General features: G+C 51.7%; 3 protein-coding genes and 1 pseudogene across 3 annotated transcripts in view; 1 reads left to right on the top strand and 3 right to left on the bottom strand.

Annotated features, from left to right (window-relative positions):
- Positions 1-5,931: 5,931 nt before the first annotated feature.
- Positions 5,932-17,777, bottom strand: part of DPEP3 (dipeptidase 3) — a 12,934-nt gene continuing 1,088 nt past the window's right edge. Inside the window, exons 2-11 of the mRNA XM_006769751.2 lie at positions 10,041-10,348; positions 9,605-9,731; positions 9,012-9,141; positions 8,771-8,912; positions 8,465-8,534; positions 7,914-8,090; positions 7,529-7,613; positions 6,907-6,982; positions 6,315-6,450; positions 5,932-6,230 (exon numbers count right to left, since the gene is read on the bottom strand). Of these exons, the coding sequence (XP_006769814.1) occupies positions 5,994-6,230; positions 6,315-6,450; positions 6,907-6,982; positions 7,529-7,613; positions 7,914-8,090; positions 8,465-8,534; positions 8,771-8,912; positions 9,012-9,141; positions 9,605-9,731; positions 10,041-10,306 (1,446 nt within the window). The 5' untranslated portion in view covers positions 10,307-10,348 and the 3' untranslated portion in view covers positions 5,932-5,993. The remainder of the gene's footprint in view (positions 6,231-6,314; positions 6,451-6,906; positions 6,983-7,528; positions 7,614-7,913; positions 8,091-8,464; positions 8,535-8,770; positions 8,913-9,011; positions 9,142-9,604; positions 9,732-10,040; positions 10,349-17,777) is intronic.
- Positions 10,420-12,587, bottom strand: LOC107184099 (annotated as a pseudogene).
- On the bottom strand, positions 13,707-17,774 carry LOC102765819 (dipeptidase 2; the record flags this gene model as incomplete). Its single annotated transcript, XM_015567814.1, has 10 exons — positions 13,707-14,076; positions 14,171-14,306; positions 14,869-14,944; positions 15,443-15,527; positions 15,886-16,062; positions 16,181-16,250; positions 16,518-16,659; positions 16,744-16,873; positions 17,183-17,309; positions 17,575-17,774. Coding segments are annotated over 10 exons (1,401 nt in total), but the record flags the coding sequence as incomplete, so codon positions are not given.
- DUS2 (dihydrouridine synthase 2) overlaps positions 15,154-17,777 on the top strand; it is a 67,280-nt gene continuing 64,656 nt past the window's right edge. The window contains exon 1 of the mRNA XM_015567830.1: positions 15,154-15,163. The gene's annotated coding sequence lies outside the window, so the exon portion shown is untranslated. The remainder of the gene's footprint in view (positions 15,164-17,777) is intronic.

Below are 17,777 nucleotides of genomic sequence, written 5' to 3'. Positions count from 1 at the left end.
TTCCTCCCCGCTGCGCTCACTTCCTCCGCCCGCCCCCCGGGCCGCCCCTCGGGGGCGGGGAGCAGGAGGGGCTGGCCCAGCTCCTCCCCTAGGGGGCCCTGGAGTGGCGAAGCCCCTCTGGAGGGAGGATTTCCATTAGCTTCCGGCCTTGGGGAGGGCCTGATTGCTGTGTGACCTTGGGCGAAGAACAGCCCTCTCTGAGCCCCAGATGTGGTACTTGTGAAAAGGGGGAATACGCGTCCCCCTCCTGGGGTTGCCTGAGGACAACGTGAGCTGGGGTGCGGGGTGCACTGGCTCTGCGCTCTGTGCCTAGTAAACTCTCAGCGACATTTCTCAGGGACAGGGAGGGATCAGCAGGATGGGCCTAGGATCGCAGAGGCCCTCCCAGTCCTGCCCAGGGACTCCCACCTTTCCTCGGTATTCATTCCCCTATCCATTTCCCTCGACTCGGTTTCCCACCTCTCCTCTGAGTCCCTGGAAACCCAGTCCCTGCGAAGGTCATCCCTTCCCGGTGTCCCCTCTCCCCAGGTGGAGGCAGCAGGGATCCTGGCCCCTTTCCCAGAGGCTGCCGCCTCATCCACAGGAAGGACACAGATCCCCCGGGCCCCGACCCTTTTGCCCCTTTGGGAGGCTACATTCTATTCTTTAGTCAAATTCTTTCACCTTAATTTTACTCTCTCACTTCCTGGAGGTTCCTTTACCCAAATCGTTTACTTACTTGCTCTAAACTTTTCTTTCACTTTCCACAATACTGCTTCAGATAACTCACACAGTTGGCTTTACTTTGACATCTTTATCTTTCTAGGTGTCCTTCCAGCCGTTCTCTATCAGAAAACCCCAGAGCCCATCTTCCTTGTCTATCTCCATTTTCCTCCCCTTTATGGCTCACGGGGCTGTAGAACATCAGAATTAGGTGTATCTTCCCAACCAACCTCTGACTGCCTCCTCTTCCCAGCCTCCAGTCTAGGGCAGAATTAGGAGTCAGAGTCCCTGAGCCTTGCCGGAGGACCTCTGAGCTGACCACCGTTCTGGCCCCGATCCCACAGTCTTCCCAGCCCGTGTTTGTCCACTTAACTTCCTGTCCCCTCATGCTGCCGTCAGTTGGCCATAGTAGCAGCCTTCCAAATGGACTTCTTGCTCTCTCCCCCACTCATGGTAAGCCACCTCTTTTTAAATTTATATTTATTTTTTAATTGATTTTAGAGAGAAAGGAAGGGAGAGGGAGAGAGGCGACATCTCTCAGCAGCCTCCTGCATCCTCCCACTGGGACAGAGCCTGCAACCCGGGCATGTACCCCAACCGGAACACGAATCAGTGACGTTTAGGTACATGGGACAACAACCAGCCAACCACACTGTGCCACACCGGCCAGGGCTAGAGCCACCTCTTCTGAAGAGAAAACCCAGTCACTTCTTGGCCCACAAGTCCCTGCTTCATCTGGCTCCCCAGCCTCTCCAGCTGTACCTCTCCCTATCCTCCGGCCCAGCCTCAACCCTTCTGTCTTTCACTTCCTCAAACTCAGGGAGTTTCTGCAAATCACTTGCTGTTCACTCGGACAGGATGCCTTTCAACCCTCTGTCCCCACCCTCACTGACCAAGCTCCTCCATATGGCGGAGTTCTCAGCCTGCAGCACCACCACCTCCCCAGAAGACTTCTCAGGCACAGATCCTGACACCCTACCTCGTCCTCCCTGGCTTGTGTTCCCCTGGGACACTTTCCCTTCATAGTACCCACTGCAGGGAGAAAGGCCTTGTGGGGATCTTTGATTCATGTTTTCCATGCCCACTAGATGGTGGATTTCACAAGAGCAGGACCCTTTCCGGTCTTGTCACTTTGGTATCCTCAGTCCTTGGCCCCAGGGTGTGTGCCAGGGTGTACTACAAACCTTTAACAAGAGAAGAGTGGCTGGGGTTTGTAATTTGGCCAGACACATGTTCTCAGCAGTGTTCACACTGAGCTGCCATCACACACAGGGCCTCTCTCCTCAGGGGTGAGGTCAGATGCTGTGTGGGAGAGATAGGCCACTGAGGCCCAACAGACAGCCTTAGCTCTGGGGAATTCTGTGGCTAGGACACCACTTCTCCCATACCATTCCTTGACTGACCAAGTAGCCTGCACCATCAGGGTACTACTCACAGGCAAAAATAAGCTCACAGGCAAAAAGAAAGCACAGACATTTCAAAAGAAAACATCTTTCAGGAAAATTATTAGAACACACTGATCAACAGTTCAAGATTAGCCTAATCAACATATTACAAAAGATAAGGGAGAATATTAGCCATAAGAAACAAGAATATACTAGTATATAAAAAATAATAAGCAGAACTATTAGATATGAAAAATATAGCTGTTCCAGTGATCTATTACTACGTAACAAATTACCCCAAAACATAGTGGCTTAAAACAACAATCAACAAAAACATTAATTTGCTCACAAAGCTTCAATTTGAGTAAAGCTCGTCTCTACTCCACATGGCATCAGTTGGAACCAGAGGATTTACTCCCAAGATGCCTCACTCACATGACTAGCAAGTTGTGACTGGCTGTAGGCAAAGAGCTCAGTGAGACTGTGGACCAGGGCACTGGGTCCTCTGTATGTGACCTGTCCGTGGGCTGCGTGGCTTCTCCACAAGATAGTGGCAGCAGGCCATGGGTAAGCATCCCAAGAAGCAGGGAGTAGACACTGACAGTTTCTCCAGGCCTAGGTCTGGAAACAGGCACTACATCACTTCTTCGTATTTTACTGGTCAAGCAGTTACAAAGTCCTGATTTAACAGGGGATTGGAAGGTACGGTCCCCATCTCTGGATGGGAGAAGTATCAAAGAAATATGGGACCAGGTATAAAAATTACTGCAATAATATCTGAAACAAAGAATACAATAGGTGATCTAATAGCAGAAAGTTATCATTGAGGATGAATTAGAAAGTTGGAAAAACCAAATTAAGGAATTCTCCCAAAAGAAGAAAGAAAAAATGATTGGTGATTAGGGGGAATGAGGGGCTGAGTAGTAACTGCTTAATGGATATAAGGTTTCCTTTTAGGATGATAAAAATGTTTTAGGCCAAAACCGGTTTGGCTCAGTGGATAGAGCGTCGGCCTGTGGACTGAAAGGTCCCAGGTTCGATTCCGGTCAAGGGCATGTACCTTGGTTGCGGGCACATCCCCAGTGGGAAATGTGCAGGAGGTGGCTGATCGATGTTTCTAACTCTCTATCTCTCTCCCTTCCTCTCTGTAAAAATCAATAAAATATATTTAAAAAATGTTTTAGAACTAGACAATGATGGTGGTTACACAACATTTTCAGTGAACTAAATACCACTGAATTATTCATTTTAAAAGGGTTAATTTTATGGTATGTTCGTTTCTTTTTAAAAAAAATTGATTTCAGACAGGAAGAGAGGGAGAAAGAGATAGAAACATTAATGATGAGAGAGAATCATTGCTCAGCTGCCTTCTGCACACCCCCCCTTCACCCCCCACTGGGGATCAAGCCCACAACCTTGGGTATATGCCTTGATTGGGAATTGGATCTTGAACTCCTGGTTCAAAGGTCAATGCTCAACCACTGAGCCACGCCAGCCAGGCAATGTGTTAATTTCAATAAAAACAAATTGTTAGACGTATAGAGAGAACTGATAAATACACCAGCACAATAGAAGATTTCAACACAACTGTCACGGTTACAAATAAGTGAAGAAAAAACCCAGCAAGGATATAAAAGATTTTAACAGTTAATGAACTTGACCTAATGGACATCTACATCCATATTTTTGCCAAGTATACTTGGAACACGTACAAAAATTGATTATTGGTTGTGAGGAATACCTCAATAGAGCTGCTTCCAAACATGATGGCATAATAGGGGCCAAATGTACCTTTCTGTGTAAATTAAATAGAACTGTATAAAACAATGGCTTTCAGACAATAGACAATAGGTGATATAGGACTGTGATCCCAGATGGAAGAGAAATAAATGATGTGAGTCCTATGATTGTATTAGCTTACTGCCTAGAGATAACTTCCATGCCATAGTGTGGGAGTGGGAGGAGGCGGGGGGTATCCTCAACTCAGAACCCCATGGTCTTGCTGAATTGAGGAGAAAAATAGCCCAGCCAGTATGGCCTAGTGGTTGAGCATCGACCTATGAACCAGGAAGTCACAGTTCTATTCCTGGTCAGGGAACATGCCCGCATTGCAGGCTCGATAATTCTCTCTCATCGATGTTTGTATCTCTCTCTCTCTCCCTTCCTCTTTGAAATAAATAAAAATATATTTTTCTAAAAGAAGAAAGAAAATTCCCTTGCCGGTTTGGCTCAGTGGATAGAGCGTCAGCCTGCAAACCGAAAGGTTCCAGGTTCGATTCCAGTCAAGGGTTATAGGCTGGATCCCCAGGGGGGGGGGTGCAAGAGGCAGCCAATCAATGATTCTCTCTCATCATTGGTGTTTCTATCCCTCCCTCTCCCTTCCTCTCTAAAATCAATAAAAAATATATTTAAAAAAAGAAAGAAAGAAAAATAAGCCCTGCATTTGAGAAGGCCAAAGCAGCTAGAATCTTGTGTACCATCGAGAAGGAAGCTACACAAAGAGAGAGACCTGGAGATCTGCAGAGGGTCCCCCCTTGAGTCGTTCAGAAGATTGATCTGTACACACATATGAAGAAGTTTATATAAGACCAGAGAAAGAACCACTGGAAAGATGTCGGCTGAATAATTCCTGGAGCTCACATATTTGTGTTCCTGCCAGTGAAGGTGAAAGACCTTTCAATATATGGAACATTAGCTAGACTCCTCAGAAGAGCATTGCCTTAGGAGTCAGGCTAAATTAGCTAGAGATGAAATAACAGTCCTGACAAAGCTTTGAGGTCAACCCCTAGAAGCGGATAGACCCATCCTCCCCCAAATTTGGGTCAGATGTCAAGACTGATAAGACTACATGGATTCCAAGAGGATGTAGAAACTTTATTACTCGCATAATAAGGCTTTCTGGGGAGAACAGGAGGACCTCCCAAGCCAGTCCAAAATGGCTTCAGAGAGCTGGGAAAGAGCACTGACTTGGAGCTTATGGATATACTGTACCCAGGAAAAGATGCTCCACATCATTTAGTCATTAGATAAATGCAAACCAAAACCACAGTGTGAGATTGGTGGCGAGATATCATTTCACACCCTTTAGGTTAGCTATTATCACAAAAAATGCAAGATAAGTGCTGGGGAGGATGTGGAGAAATTGAAACCCTTGTACATTGCTGAGTGGGGATGTAAAATGGTACAGCTGCTTTGAAAACAGTGGGTGGTTTTGCAAAAAGCTAAACCTAGAATTGCCCTATGATTCAGCAATTTCATCCTAGGCATGTGCCCAAAGGAATTGATAGCAGGGACTCAAATAGATACCTGTATGCCAATGTTCATTGTATAGCCAAGAGGTGGAGGCAACCCAGGTTTCCATCAACAGATGAATGGGTAACAAACTGTGATCTCTATGTACCAGGGATTGTGTGTGTGTGTGTGTGTACCAGGGACTATTATCTACACTAATAAAAGAGAAACATGCAAATTGGTGTCACTCTGCTATGCCCACCAGCCAATTGGATGAGTATGCAAATTAACCCAACAAAGGTGGCAGTTAATTTGCATACACAAGCGCAGAGCAAAAACTGAAGGCTCTGGCCAGACTGAAGATTGAAGACTGAAGACTGAAGAGCCAAGACTCGCTGAAGCTGGACCAAAGGCCTGGGTCCCGGGTGCCGGAGGAAAACCGGTGCCGGCAGCCAGGGAAAGGAAGGCCTATTGCGTGAATCTTCGTGCAACGGGCTTCTAGTTCATCCATAAAAAGGAATGAAGTCTGGATCGACCCCTCCCATGGGAAAGAGGAAGGACACTCACACCTGGTTCCATGCCTAAAATGTTTATTCTTAGCATATGCTTGTGCCTGGATGACTAGGAGGGGGACTTTGTGAGACTCCTAAGGTGACCTCTGGGAAACTGACCAGGTCACCAGAGCCACAGGATGAGGATTGAGATGGTGGCAGTAGCCATGAAGCCTAGGACAAGGTGTGGGGAGGCTTTTGGGGGACTTTGGAGAATATGATTGCTTGGCCACTTGGTCACATCCAGGTGTGTGGCCAGGTGTTCATGCTGAGTCATGAGGTGGGAGTGGCAGGACCTGCCCACCTGCCTGTCTGGAAACTCATCCTCTGCAGGGTTCTGGCCACTGTTTTCATCTCTCACCTGCGGGCGGGAGTCAGCAATCAGTGGCTCCCCCAGTGCACCCCTCACCTGCACACCACGGAACCATCCTTTTGCTCAGCCCACCTGTTCCACTCGTCTGAAGACCCGTAGCAGATTTCCACGAAGGACACCCTGGAGCTCTTTCTCAGTCCAGCCACGCCTCAGTAACTCTTCTATCAGAACCAGGTATGTGGATACATTCTCCAGCTCCCGAGGGAACCTGTGCAAACACCAGCCAGCCAGCTGTGGGACCATGGCCCTGATCCTTGCCTACGGCCATTGTCCCAACAGCCCCAGTCACATGGGAAACTGAAGGCCATTGTTCTTTAGACTACTGAACGCCACTGTGGAAGCTCTTTGAAGACTAGGCTTCTGTAGCATCTACCCACTGAACAGATGATCAGCCCACAACAGACCTGCTGGGCTGGGACCGGAGCTTGTGCAGGCAGATGAGCTCTGCCTGTGGGAGGTGATGACCTCGAGTGGCGGTGGGTCCAGTGGACCACAGAAGGGACAGGGAAAGCCCAGGACACAGGCCCTGAGAGTGGGGAAATATAAAATTGTCTGGAAGACAAGAGCCTATGGTTATGATTTGAAAGATGGGAGGACCACAGGATGGGAAACTGTAATTCCCTCCTCTATCCCACTCCAAGAAAAAACCCAGGGAAACACTCACCGACCAGACCCGTCATAATTTCCACCAATCCCGATGAACTCAGATCCAATGACTGCCTTGATGTGGTCAAAGTGATCTAGAGGGTGGAGGTTGGTGGTGGGCAGCACTGGACTGGAGTTAGACCCTGGGATCAGCCCTGGGGCGGTTAGTGGTGGGCAGCCCTGCCCTGGTCTGGTGAAGCTCAGCCCTGGCCAACTCCCCTGCCCGTAGTACTCCAGGCCATGGCAGCTGACTCTGCAGAGCTCCTAGCCAGTTGTGAGTTCTGAAGTGGCCACAAACTGGACACTGGACCTAGAGTGAACTTCAGAGCCACCTCTTTGGATCTTTTCCTGCCCAGAAGCCACCCTGCCTCTGGGTTCCTTGAGAGCCTGGTTGGGGTCTGCCTGCCTGTCCTGTCCAGAGACGTGGGTGTAAAAGTGAGACGCAGAAGCAGAGGCAGATGCTTGTCCAAACCCATCAGCATTGACTGTGGGCCCAGATGAGGTGGCCGTGAAGAGCTGTGTATACTTTCCAAGGCCTGCCTATTGCCCAACAGGTGTGCTAGCTCGCTGGAGCTGTCCTGAGGACCCCGGTGGCCACAGACCCAAGCTAGAACTGTGCAAGGAGTTGAGGTCGGGCTTACCTGCCACAGTGGACACATTAGCAAACAGGTTGCATTGTAAAATCCCCATGGACAGCGTCACCATCACAATGCCACCATTCCTTTTCTACAGGGATAAACAAATGGATACTCAGCTTGGCCCTTCTGTCCTGATGACCTGCCTCGCCCCTGGAGGGCCCTCCTATTAGGACCATACTCAGTCCTGGCTTCAGAGATTGGAAGACACTTTTCCTCTGGGTCTGTGGGTCCCTGGGTGGAACTGATTTGGACTTGAGTTTCAGAGATGGGGAGGGTTAACCAGCCTTGAGTCCAAAAGTGAGGCCTGGGCTGGTAGCTTTGTTCAGGGTCAAGAATCTTTGTATGAAGCATGCTTAGCCCTGGTTTGAGGGCTGTGGTGGCCACTCACGAGAAGTTGCAGGATGTCATCTGGAACATTCAGGAAATGGTTGCACACAGCCCTGGCAGCTGAGTGTGAGAAGATCACAGGAGCTCTTGATACCTTCAGCACTTGTTGCACCAAGGCATCTGACGCATGGGACAAGTCCACCATCATGCCCAGGCGATTCATTTCCCCTACCACCTTCTGCAGGGACACATTTTTTGTTTGTTTGTTTGTTAATCCTCACCCAAGGATATTTCTCCATTGATTTTTAAGGAGAGTGAAAGAAAGAGGGAAAGACAGAGAGAAACATCGAAGTGAGAAAAACACATCGATTAGTTGCCTCTTGCACGAGCCCCGAACAAGGCCCAGGCCCGGGAAGAGACTGCAACTGAGGTATGTGCCCTTGACTGGAATTGAACTCGGGACCCTTTGGTCTGCAGGTCTTTGCTCTATCCACTAAGTCAAACCAGCTAGGATGGGACAAATATTTTATTTGGGGTGTGTGTGTCATAGATGCACGTGTGCACATATCTATAGGGAACAGGTGGGTTCGGGTAGGGAAGAGGAGTCCTCACCTCACCGAAGCTTGTCAACCCACTGACGTTGGTGTAGAAGTGGTCTTCAAACTTGATGGAACTCTCTGCCCTGCAGAACAGCCAGTGGAGGGCAATCCAGTGGGCCACACCTTGGCCATCAGAGCCTGGGGACTCTGCAATCCTTCTGTTCATGCATCCCACCTCCAGAGCAGGGTAAGGACGTAGGCCAGCTGCTATCTGGGAGGGTGAGGGACCTGCCGGCAGTCCAGCCTCTCTCTGGACACCTCTGTCCTCACCTCTCTGGCAGTTTCCCCACCATCCTGTCTATCATTTCACTACACTCACCAGGGCGTGTTGCAGGTGAAGGTGAGTGTCAGGTAGCGCACTCCCAGCAGATAGAAACTACGCAGAACAGAGAGGCTGCTGTCCAGTGAGTGACCACCCTCCACACCAATGAGGCAGGCCAGCTTTTGAGTGCTGTTCAGATCTAGAAGAGGGTGGATGATCAAGTGGTCTGGAACCAGGGCCAGATGCACCAGAGGCGTCCCCTGACTATCCCCACCCCACCCCGCATTTGACTGCCCACCTTTGACTGAGGTCACAAGCTCCAGTTCAGCGTAGGAAGCACACATGCGATGAATGAGGTCAATCTGCTCCAGCGTGAGGCGTATGGCATCCTGTCCCTGGGTCTGGCAAGGGACGTAGGCTGACCAGAACTAAGGGTAGGCCCAAGGGTCCAGAATGGAGTCAGACCTTTGGCCTGCCACTCCTCCTCAGCCCCCAAGGTACTCATTCGGGTCAGTGGCCTAAGTGAGGCCAACCCCATGGCACCTTGATAACCATTCGGCTTGCTGCCAGCAGCCAAACTGTGGGCTCAGGACACATCATCCTTGCCTGCTGTTTGTCCGTGTGCTGTGTGAATGCCCCAAGGCCAACTCACCATGTCGTTTGTGGTCTCGGCACCTCCCACAATCACCAGGGATTTTCTGATCATTTTCTGTGTATCTCCACAGAATCTAGGGATCTATGTGGCCAGGCTGTCTCGGCCTCCAACATCCCCACGCTCCCCAGCAGCCACCTGATGGCACATTGTGTCCTATGATACCCAGTCACCAGGTTCCTGTGGCCTCCACATTCCCCAGCAGCCATGCTGTGGCCCCCTGTGTGTCCCTGTGGTACCTGTGCACCCACAAGGCCGTCCACAAGCTTGTCCAGGCTGGTCTGGCCACGACTGAAGTTGAGCAGGTTAACACCTTGTAGCCTGTTCTGGAAAAGCCGCCTCAGGAGCTGGGGCAGATGGTTGTGCCTGGGGGTGTCAAGACAAGGTTAGAGTGCGGACATAGCCTCAGGTCAGGCAAGACATGTCAACATGTCTGGACGGGCTCTGTCCCACTCCACCGTCCCACCTCACACAGACAACAGGGAGACCTCTGGAGGCTCAGCTTGGGTTCCACCAGAAGCGGGATAATGGGGAGAAAGGACCCATGAATGATGATGGAGAGAGTGTATCCAGGGGAGGTGTGAGGGAGCCTCCTCGCTAGCCCTGCGCACAGGATCCCCTCCCCTGCCGAGAGGTGAGTTCAGCCCCCACCGCCCGCACGCGGCATCTACACACCCATCCACCAGCCGGAAGTCCCGCATCAGGGCCTGCGCGCGCTCCCGCAGTCTCAGGGCTCTGGGGGTGCTTGGCGTGGTTGGGGCACTGGGGACGTCGGGCATGGCCTTGACGCTGGTAGTTCCCAGCGCTGTCGGGGACCATTTTGCAATGGTCCGAGCGCGGGTCACGGGCTTCAGCAGCAGCGACAGCAACAGCAAAAGCAGCAGACACGGCAGAGGCCGCCAGCCGAGCACGCGGGGACACTCGAGGTCCGCGGGCCGCATGCTGCACAGGCGGGCCGGCGGGCCAGGGCTGGTTTGGAAAGCCTGAGAGAGGCAGACGGTCAGCCGACCGTCGACTTAGATGACTCTGCGGCGCGGCTTCGAGAGCAGGACGGTCAAGACGCTGGGAAGGCTTCCAGGGATCCGGAGCGCCGTCGCATTGCGTGGCCGCCAGGGGGCACCACGGCCCTCCTGCAACCAACGGGGAGAGCACCCCAATGGGCCAGGCAGGCCTCGGCCGCGAGCGCCCTCTGGCGACGCATCGTGGGCTCCCTCCACCCGGATCCCTCTATCTGGGCTTCTGATAGGGACCGACAGACGAAGGGAGTGGGCCAGGGAGGGAACTGAGAGGGACCCAGTCCAGGACATGGACCTCGTTTGGGTTGTAGGCTCCTCCTTGGAGCGGGCCCTGGTGAGGGGATGTGCAGGAGGCAACCAATCAATGTGTTTCTCTCACATCAATATTTCTGTCTTTCCCTCTTTCTTCCACTCTCTCTAAAAATCAATAGGAAAATATCCTCAGGTGAGGATTTTTTTAAAAAATTCAAAATCTAAAGATACTTTAAGTATTTGTATCTCCATTTCAAATGTGAAATTAGGGCACCTATGACCTCCTTAATTTCTATTTGATGTGCACTTTTCCCATAACTGATATTCTCATTAGGTGATTTATACATTTCCATTTTCTTTCTCCACATTTATTTGTCTAAAAAGGTATTTATTTCCCTTCACTTTTTTTTATAAAGAAGAGATTTCTTCTTTTCTTTTTTTTTCTTTTATATATATTTTATTGATTTTTCACAGAGAGGAAGGGAGAGGGACAGAGAGCCGGAAACATCAATGAGAGAGAAACATCGACTAGCTGCCTCCTGCACACCTCCCACTGGAGATGTGCCTGCAACCAAGGTACATGCCCTTGACCAGAATCGAACCTGGGACCCTTCAGTCCGCAGGCCGATGCTCTATCCACTGAGCCAAACCAGCCAGGGCTTCCCTTCACTTTTGAAGAGTATTTCACTTCATAGAATTCAACAGTAGTAGTTACTTTAAGTTTTATTTTTTTAAAATATATTTTATTGATTTTTTTACAGAGAGGAAGGGAGAGAGATAGAGAGTTAGAAACATCGATCAGCTGCCTCTTGCACATCTCCCACTGGGGATGTGCCCGCAACCCAGGTACATGCCCTTGACCGGAATCGAACCTGGGACCTTTCAGTCCTCAGGCCGACGCTCTATCCACTGAGCCAAACCAGCCAGGGCTTCCCTTTACTTTTGAAGAGTATTTCACTTCACAGAATTCAACAGTAGTAGTTACTTTTATTCAGCAGGTTAAAAAGATATTCCACTGTATAAAGATGTCCATTATTCCCCCCTCCAAAAAAAAAGAAATAACTTTATTGTTTCCATTTGGTTCAATACATGGGAGAGGACTCCACGGTGGTTAAAAAGATGCTTTGCAGGCCCTGGCCAGTTGGCTTGGTTGGTTGGAGCATTGTCCTGTACACAAAAGGGTTGCAGATTCGATTCCTAGTTAGAGCACATACCTAGGTTGTGGGTTCTATCCTTGGTATCCAGAGAAAACCGATCAATGTTTTCCTCTCTTTCCTTTCCTCGCTCTAAAAATCAATAAAAACATATCCTCAAGTGAGGATTTTCGTGGTTTCAGGGAGGTCAGCAAAAGCTAGACACAGAGGAAGGCAGAGAGGCCCCTCAAAGGCCTCTGGGCTCCAAAGGCTCCTTGTCTGCTTTGAGGGTGAGCTTCTTGAAGAGATACTCTGCCCAGCCTGGGGACAGGCCAGCCTTCAGAGATTAGCCAGATCGTCACCCATCTTCTTGATGAGTTTCACTTCCTCATCCAAGAAGTGGTTTTCCAGGAAGTCAGAGAGATGAGGTTCTGTGAAGGTAGAACCAGGGCGTGCAGATCCAAAAGGGCCTGGTTCAGGTGCTTTTCCATGACCATAGCAGCTTCCATGACATCCTGAGTTTTACCCCACTTATCTTGGAAAGGCTTCAGCACGTCCTGGAAATGTATTCAGCCACCATGCTGGTTTTGCATCTTTAAAAGATGCTGGGTGCCCTTGCACTTCTCCTCTGACATCTTGAGGAAGTGGCCCCACCCTCCAGAGCCACACTGTAGTGGTTAAAATAGAAGCCCAGAGAGAGGTAGGTGTAGGAGGCCCGCAGATGCAGCTTGACCAGGCAGTTGAGGGCAGCCTCCACCTCGGTGAAATAATTCTGACGAATTAGGGGGCTCATGGTTGTTCAGCAATAAGGAGTTATGGTCCAAAAATGGTGTTTGCTGCCCTGGCTATTATGGCTCAATTGGTTGGAGCATCTTGTACACTGAAAGGTGGCGAGTTTAATTCCTGGTTAGGGCACAGACCAGGAATTAGAACCCAGTTGTATGGAAGGCAACTGATGATATCTCCCTCAAATCGATGTTTGCTGTTCTGTCTGTCTCTCTCTCCCCCCTTCCTCTCTCTAAAATAACACACACACACACACACACACACACACTGGTATTTGCTGGTCTTGGAGGCTGAGGATGGCTGAGGTGGTTCCAAAGGTGGTGAGTGGGAAACAGGTTGGAGGGAGGGTAATTGGAGACTGGAAAAGGGGGTGTCCCTGAGTATGTTCTGTCCTAGCACTGTGGAAGCAAGAGACAGATCCGGGGGGCTGCCAAGGGCACTGCCCCATTATTTCTATTGAAAATTCAGTTGTCAGTATTGTTCCTCAAGTTAATATGATTTAAAAAATATGACTGCTTTTAAGATAATCTTTTGTCTTTGGCGTCTTGAAGTTTGAGTTTGAAATGCACAGTTTGGGACTATTATGAATAGTACTGCTATAAATATTATTTTATATGCCTATGGGGGAATGTATGCATGCATTCCTCTTGGATATATACCTTGGGTGAAATTGCTTCATCATGGGATATGCATAGACATTACTATTATCATTTTTATTAGCCATTACCTATTATCATGTTTATTATTATTAACTGGCCTGGGGGTTAGATGGGGTGATTGTCTTTAAGTAGCCTGTGCCTCTCAGAGAGGAAGTCTCTGGGGGTCAGGGAGGTGTGGCCCCATATCCAGGGCAGTCCAGCCATTGGAGGGCTCTGTCCAAATAGGAACAAAGGTCATTTGTGATCCACGCAGGTTCCCTACTTGGGAATGTGAACTCAAATTCTCTGAAAGATCGTCAAATGGTGGTCCGTGGGTCAGGATGGGGATTGAGGTGCGCGACCCAGAGGGAATCCACCCTCATGCAGCCAGAGCCCAATCGCCTGGGGTTCCTCAAGCCGCGACCAGCATGTCTTCCTGGAGTAACTGGTGGCTGAACAGCAGGGTCCCCCACCAACCACCAGTACTAGGACCCACCACAGAGAAGGACACTCATGCCTGGTTCCAGTCTAAAATATTTATTTTCAGGAAATATTTGTGCCTGCACAAAGGGGCAACTTTGTGGGGTGTCCACAGCTGCCAAAGTGACATCTGACAGGAAGAACTGGGTCACCAGAGCCACAGGATGACGGCGGGGAAGGAAGCAATAACTGTGAGGCTTGGGGCCATGTGTGGGGGTGATCTAGAGAACGACTTCTTAGATGACAACTTTGGTTTCCAATGCGTAGGAGACTCCATCAGTTTCTGGTCCGGAGCCATATAATGTCTCTGATGCAGCCTCGGGAGGACCGAGCGGCAAGAGCTGCCCAGCTGCTCATCTGGGAACTCATCCTCTAAGGGCCTCTGCCCCGTGTTTTCCTCCCGAACCTGGAGGCAGCAGTGGGTGGTGAGACAGCTCCCACAGCTTCCCCCAACCTCTCAGCCTCCCGAGCGATGCTTTCGCCCGGCCCAGCACACCTACCTGCTCCACCTGTCTGAAGACTCGCAACAGATTTCCTCGAAGGACACCCTGGAGCTCTTCCTCATTCCAGCCACGACTCAGCAGCTCCTCTATCAGTACTGGGTATGTGGACACGTCTTCCAGTCCCTGAGGGAAACTGTATGGCCGCCAGGCAACCATATCTGTTCCCTGGTCCTGACTCAGAACCACAGCCCTATGTGTTTGGGAGCCATTGAACCCCAGCCCCGGTCAGATACGGGAAATGGAGACTGGGAGAGAGTAAATGATTCACCCCCTACTCTTCCTTTTTCAGAATCAAAACTTCCTTGAATATTCGTCAAAACTCATTTGAATTGTATTAAGATCTATGCCTTTCACTGAATGCAAATTCTTCCTCTATGTATAAAAAGAAGAGCTTTTTAAGAACTGGATTGAGTCCGGCTGATGTGGGTCAGTGGTTGAGCACCGACCTATGAACTAGCTAGGCAGATGAGCTGTCTGGTGGCTTGGCCAAATATGATGACTTAGAGTGGGGCCAATGGGCCACAATCAGACAAGAAAGTCCAGGAAACAGTTCCAAGGAGGGGAGATGCCAAGTGGGCCAGCAGACCTGTGGTCAAGGCCTAAAGGCCATGAGGACCAAGCTGCGGTGGACACGGAGTCCGTGAAGGCCCCACTGCTGCACAGCTAGCTCCTGACAAGCACAGGGCAGCACTCACCTGCTGGTCCCATCGTAATCGCCGCCAATACCAATGAACTCGGATCCAATGACTGCCCTGATGTGGTCGAAGTGATCTGGGGGATGGAGAGTCAGCAATATGGGGCTTCCAGGGCAGGGGTGGGGAGTGGAGACTGGACTCTGCTGATTCCTCTTTTTGCAGCCGGTAGGCCATGCAGGCCAATTACTTCACGGCTTGGCCCCCAGTGTCTCCTTGAGAACCTATGGGTGCTCCTTTCCATGGATGTGAAAGATGGGAGAGGGACAAACACCACAGAGACCTAAGGGGCTGCCCAGTCCCTTGGCCAGAGGCAGGGGCAGGGCATTCTGGGAACCCCTACGGAGACACCCAGGCTTTATGTGTAACTGCCTCCCTTATACCCAACAGTACTGCACTATCCGCTCTGTGGCTCTAGCTGTGATGGCACCAAGGTGCTGCGTATTGTGCATGTTTCAGTTTTGGGGGTCTGTGCCTACTGCCAATGGATGGGTCAAATGTATTGGTTGTTCTGAGGGTCCCCAGAAAAGCTTTAGGTCCAAATCTGAGCTGCTCAGAGAGCTCAGGTGGGGCTCACCTGCCACCGTGGACACGTTGGCCAACAGGTCGCACTCCAGCACGCCCACGGACAAGGACACCATCACGATGCCACCATTCTTCTTCTGCACGGGTGGCAAAATTGACACTCAGCTTGCCCCTCCCTCCCCCAGCACAACCACCTGCCTGTTCACCGGCTGGGCGCCTGTGAGGACGGTGTTCCACCATGACTTTGAGGTCAGAAGAAACGTCATCTGTTTTGTATGAATGGAGGAGGGTCAGTCCTGGTTTGGGTGGGGTCCTGGCCCTGGGTTTCAAGATTCAGAGGAGTATTTACCACCTAGAACCCTATGTTGGGTTCAAGAGTTCAGGGCCGATGTTCAGCCGAGGGTTTGGGAAAGTTGAGGGCGCTGGGGCTCAGGTCCAAGGGTTCCTGTTGCAAACCTCTTGCTTGAGGTCAAGGGCCAGGGCGGTGTCTCTCACCAGAAGCTGTAGGATGTCATCAGGAACATTCCGTTCATTCTCGCATACCCCCCGGGCAGCCGAGTGGGAGAAGATCACAGGTGCCTGCGACACTTCCAGGGCCCGTTGTGCCACGGCGTCTGAGACATGGGACAGGTCTACCATCATGCCCAGACGGTTCATTTCCATCACCACCTTCTGCAGGGAAAGGTTGGGCAGAAGGCATCAGGGGTGCACATGCATGTGCATTTATTTGTAGGCAACGGGTGGGATGTGTATATGCAGGTGGAGCCGCGTATGGAACCAGGGTTCTCACCTCACCAAAGCTGGTCAGCCCGCTGACATTGTTGTAGAAGGGGTGGATGCCCTTAGCTGAGCTCTCTGCCCTGCAGGGTGGTCAGGAGGCAGTCTGACTGGTGGCCATAATTCTATCCCAGCACCCCCCCGTAGAGCAAGAGCAAGAACCCACGTTGGGCTGTGCCTGGTAGTAGGAAGACCCTGCTGGGGGGGTCCAGAGTTGCACTGTGAGCCCAGATCCCCTCCCCACTCCAGGGTCAGAGCCGGATTCCAGGGATAAAGTGTGGTCTGGGTCCCAGTGGTATCTCGGGCAGATCCCTGCCTCCGTGGGCCCAGACCATCTGCACCGTGCTCACCAGGGTGTGTTGCAGGTATGGGTGAGGGTCAGGTAGCGCACACCCAGCATATAGAAGGTACGCAAGACGGAGAGGCTACTGTCCAGTGAGTGGCCGCCCTCCACGCCAATGAGGCAAGCCAGCTTCCGGGTGCTGTTCAGATCTGGGGGCAGGTGGGTGAGGTGGTCACTTTCAGGGGCTGGGGTAGCTCCGTCAAGTCCCTACCATCACCCACCAGCCTGCCTACCTTTCACCGTGGTCACAAGCTCCAGCTCAGAATAGGAGGCACACATACGGTGGATGAGGTCAATCTGCTCCAGGGTGAGGCGCAGGGCATCCCGATCCTGGGTCTGGCATGGGACGTAGGCTGACCAGAACTGGGGGAAGGCCAGGGATCGGCGTGGACGGGGCCTGCTTTGGAGCTCCTCCTTCCAAAGCCTCCACAGCCCACACAGCGCCCAGGGGACCCAGAGACCACATGCGATACACCGCGTGCTCCCTGCTACCTGGACGCCCACCCCGCTGGTTCACCATGGCCCCTGCAGCCCCGAGCACTGATGTCACGGCACCTTTTGGGGTCACTCTGGTAACTGAGTTGCCACGTGACTAACGTATTGTGGTCTCTAGGGCCCACAGTCCCCCGCGTCCCCCAGCAGCCAGCGGCGCCTGGTGTGTCCCTGTGGTACCTGTGCACCCACGAGGCCGTCTCTAAGCCTGTCCAGGTTGGTCTGGCCCCGGCTGAAATTGTGCAGGTTCACATCCTGTAGCTGGTTGCGGTAAAACTGCCTCAGGACCAGAGGCATGTCATTGTGGCTGGAAGGAGGTCAAGGCAGGGTCAGCTCAGGGGCAAATGGGTGGACTCCTTTAGGCCCGGAGATCAGGCAGGACAGGTGGCCAGGCTGGGCCGGCAAGGCGTTCCCCACCCCACACTGTTACACACACCATACCAGGCCCCTATGAGGCCTGGGCTCGGGCATTCCCGACAGGGAGGGGGTGACAGAGGAGGGAAGGGACATCCATGTGAGGGCACCCCCTCCCCAGCCCAGGGGGGAGCTCAGCCCCCACCGCACCTACGCACCCATCTACGAGTGGGAAGTCCCGCATCAGGGCCCGAGCATGCTCCCGCAGATTCGGGGTGCTGGGGGTTCCAGGCGAGGTTGGGGCATTAGGGGTGCCTGGCGCAGTAGAGTCGCTGGGGACCTCGGGCCCAGTAATGGCACTGGGGGTGCCAGGCGTGGGAAGGGCGCTGTGGGTGTCCAGCGCTGCCGGGGTGCCCAGTGC

This window comes from Myotis davidii, unplaced genomic scaffold (genome assembly GCF_000327345.1).
Source record: "Myotis davidii unplaced genomic scaffold, ASM32734v1 scaffold243, whole genome shotgun sequence".
NCBI classification, from domain to species: Eukaryota; Metazoa; Chordata; class Mammalia; order Chiroptera; family Vespertilionidae; genus Myotis; species Myotis davidii.
The sequence above is the reverse complement of the archived record's forward strand: the minus strand, read 5'-3'. Positions and strand labels throughout refer to the sequence as shown.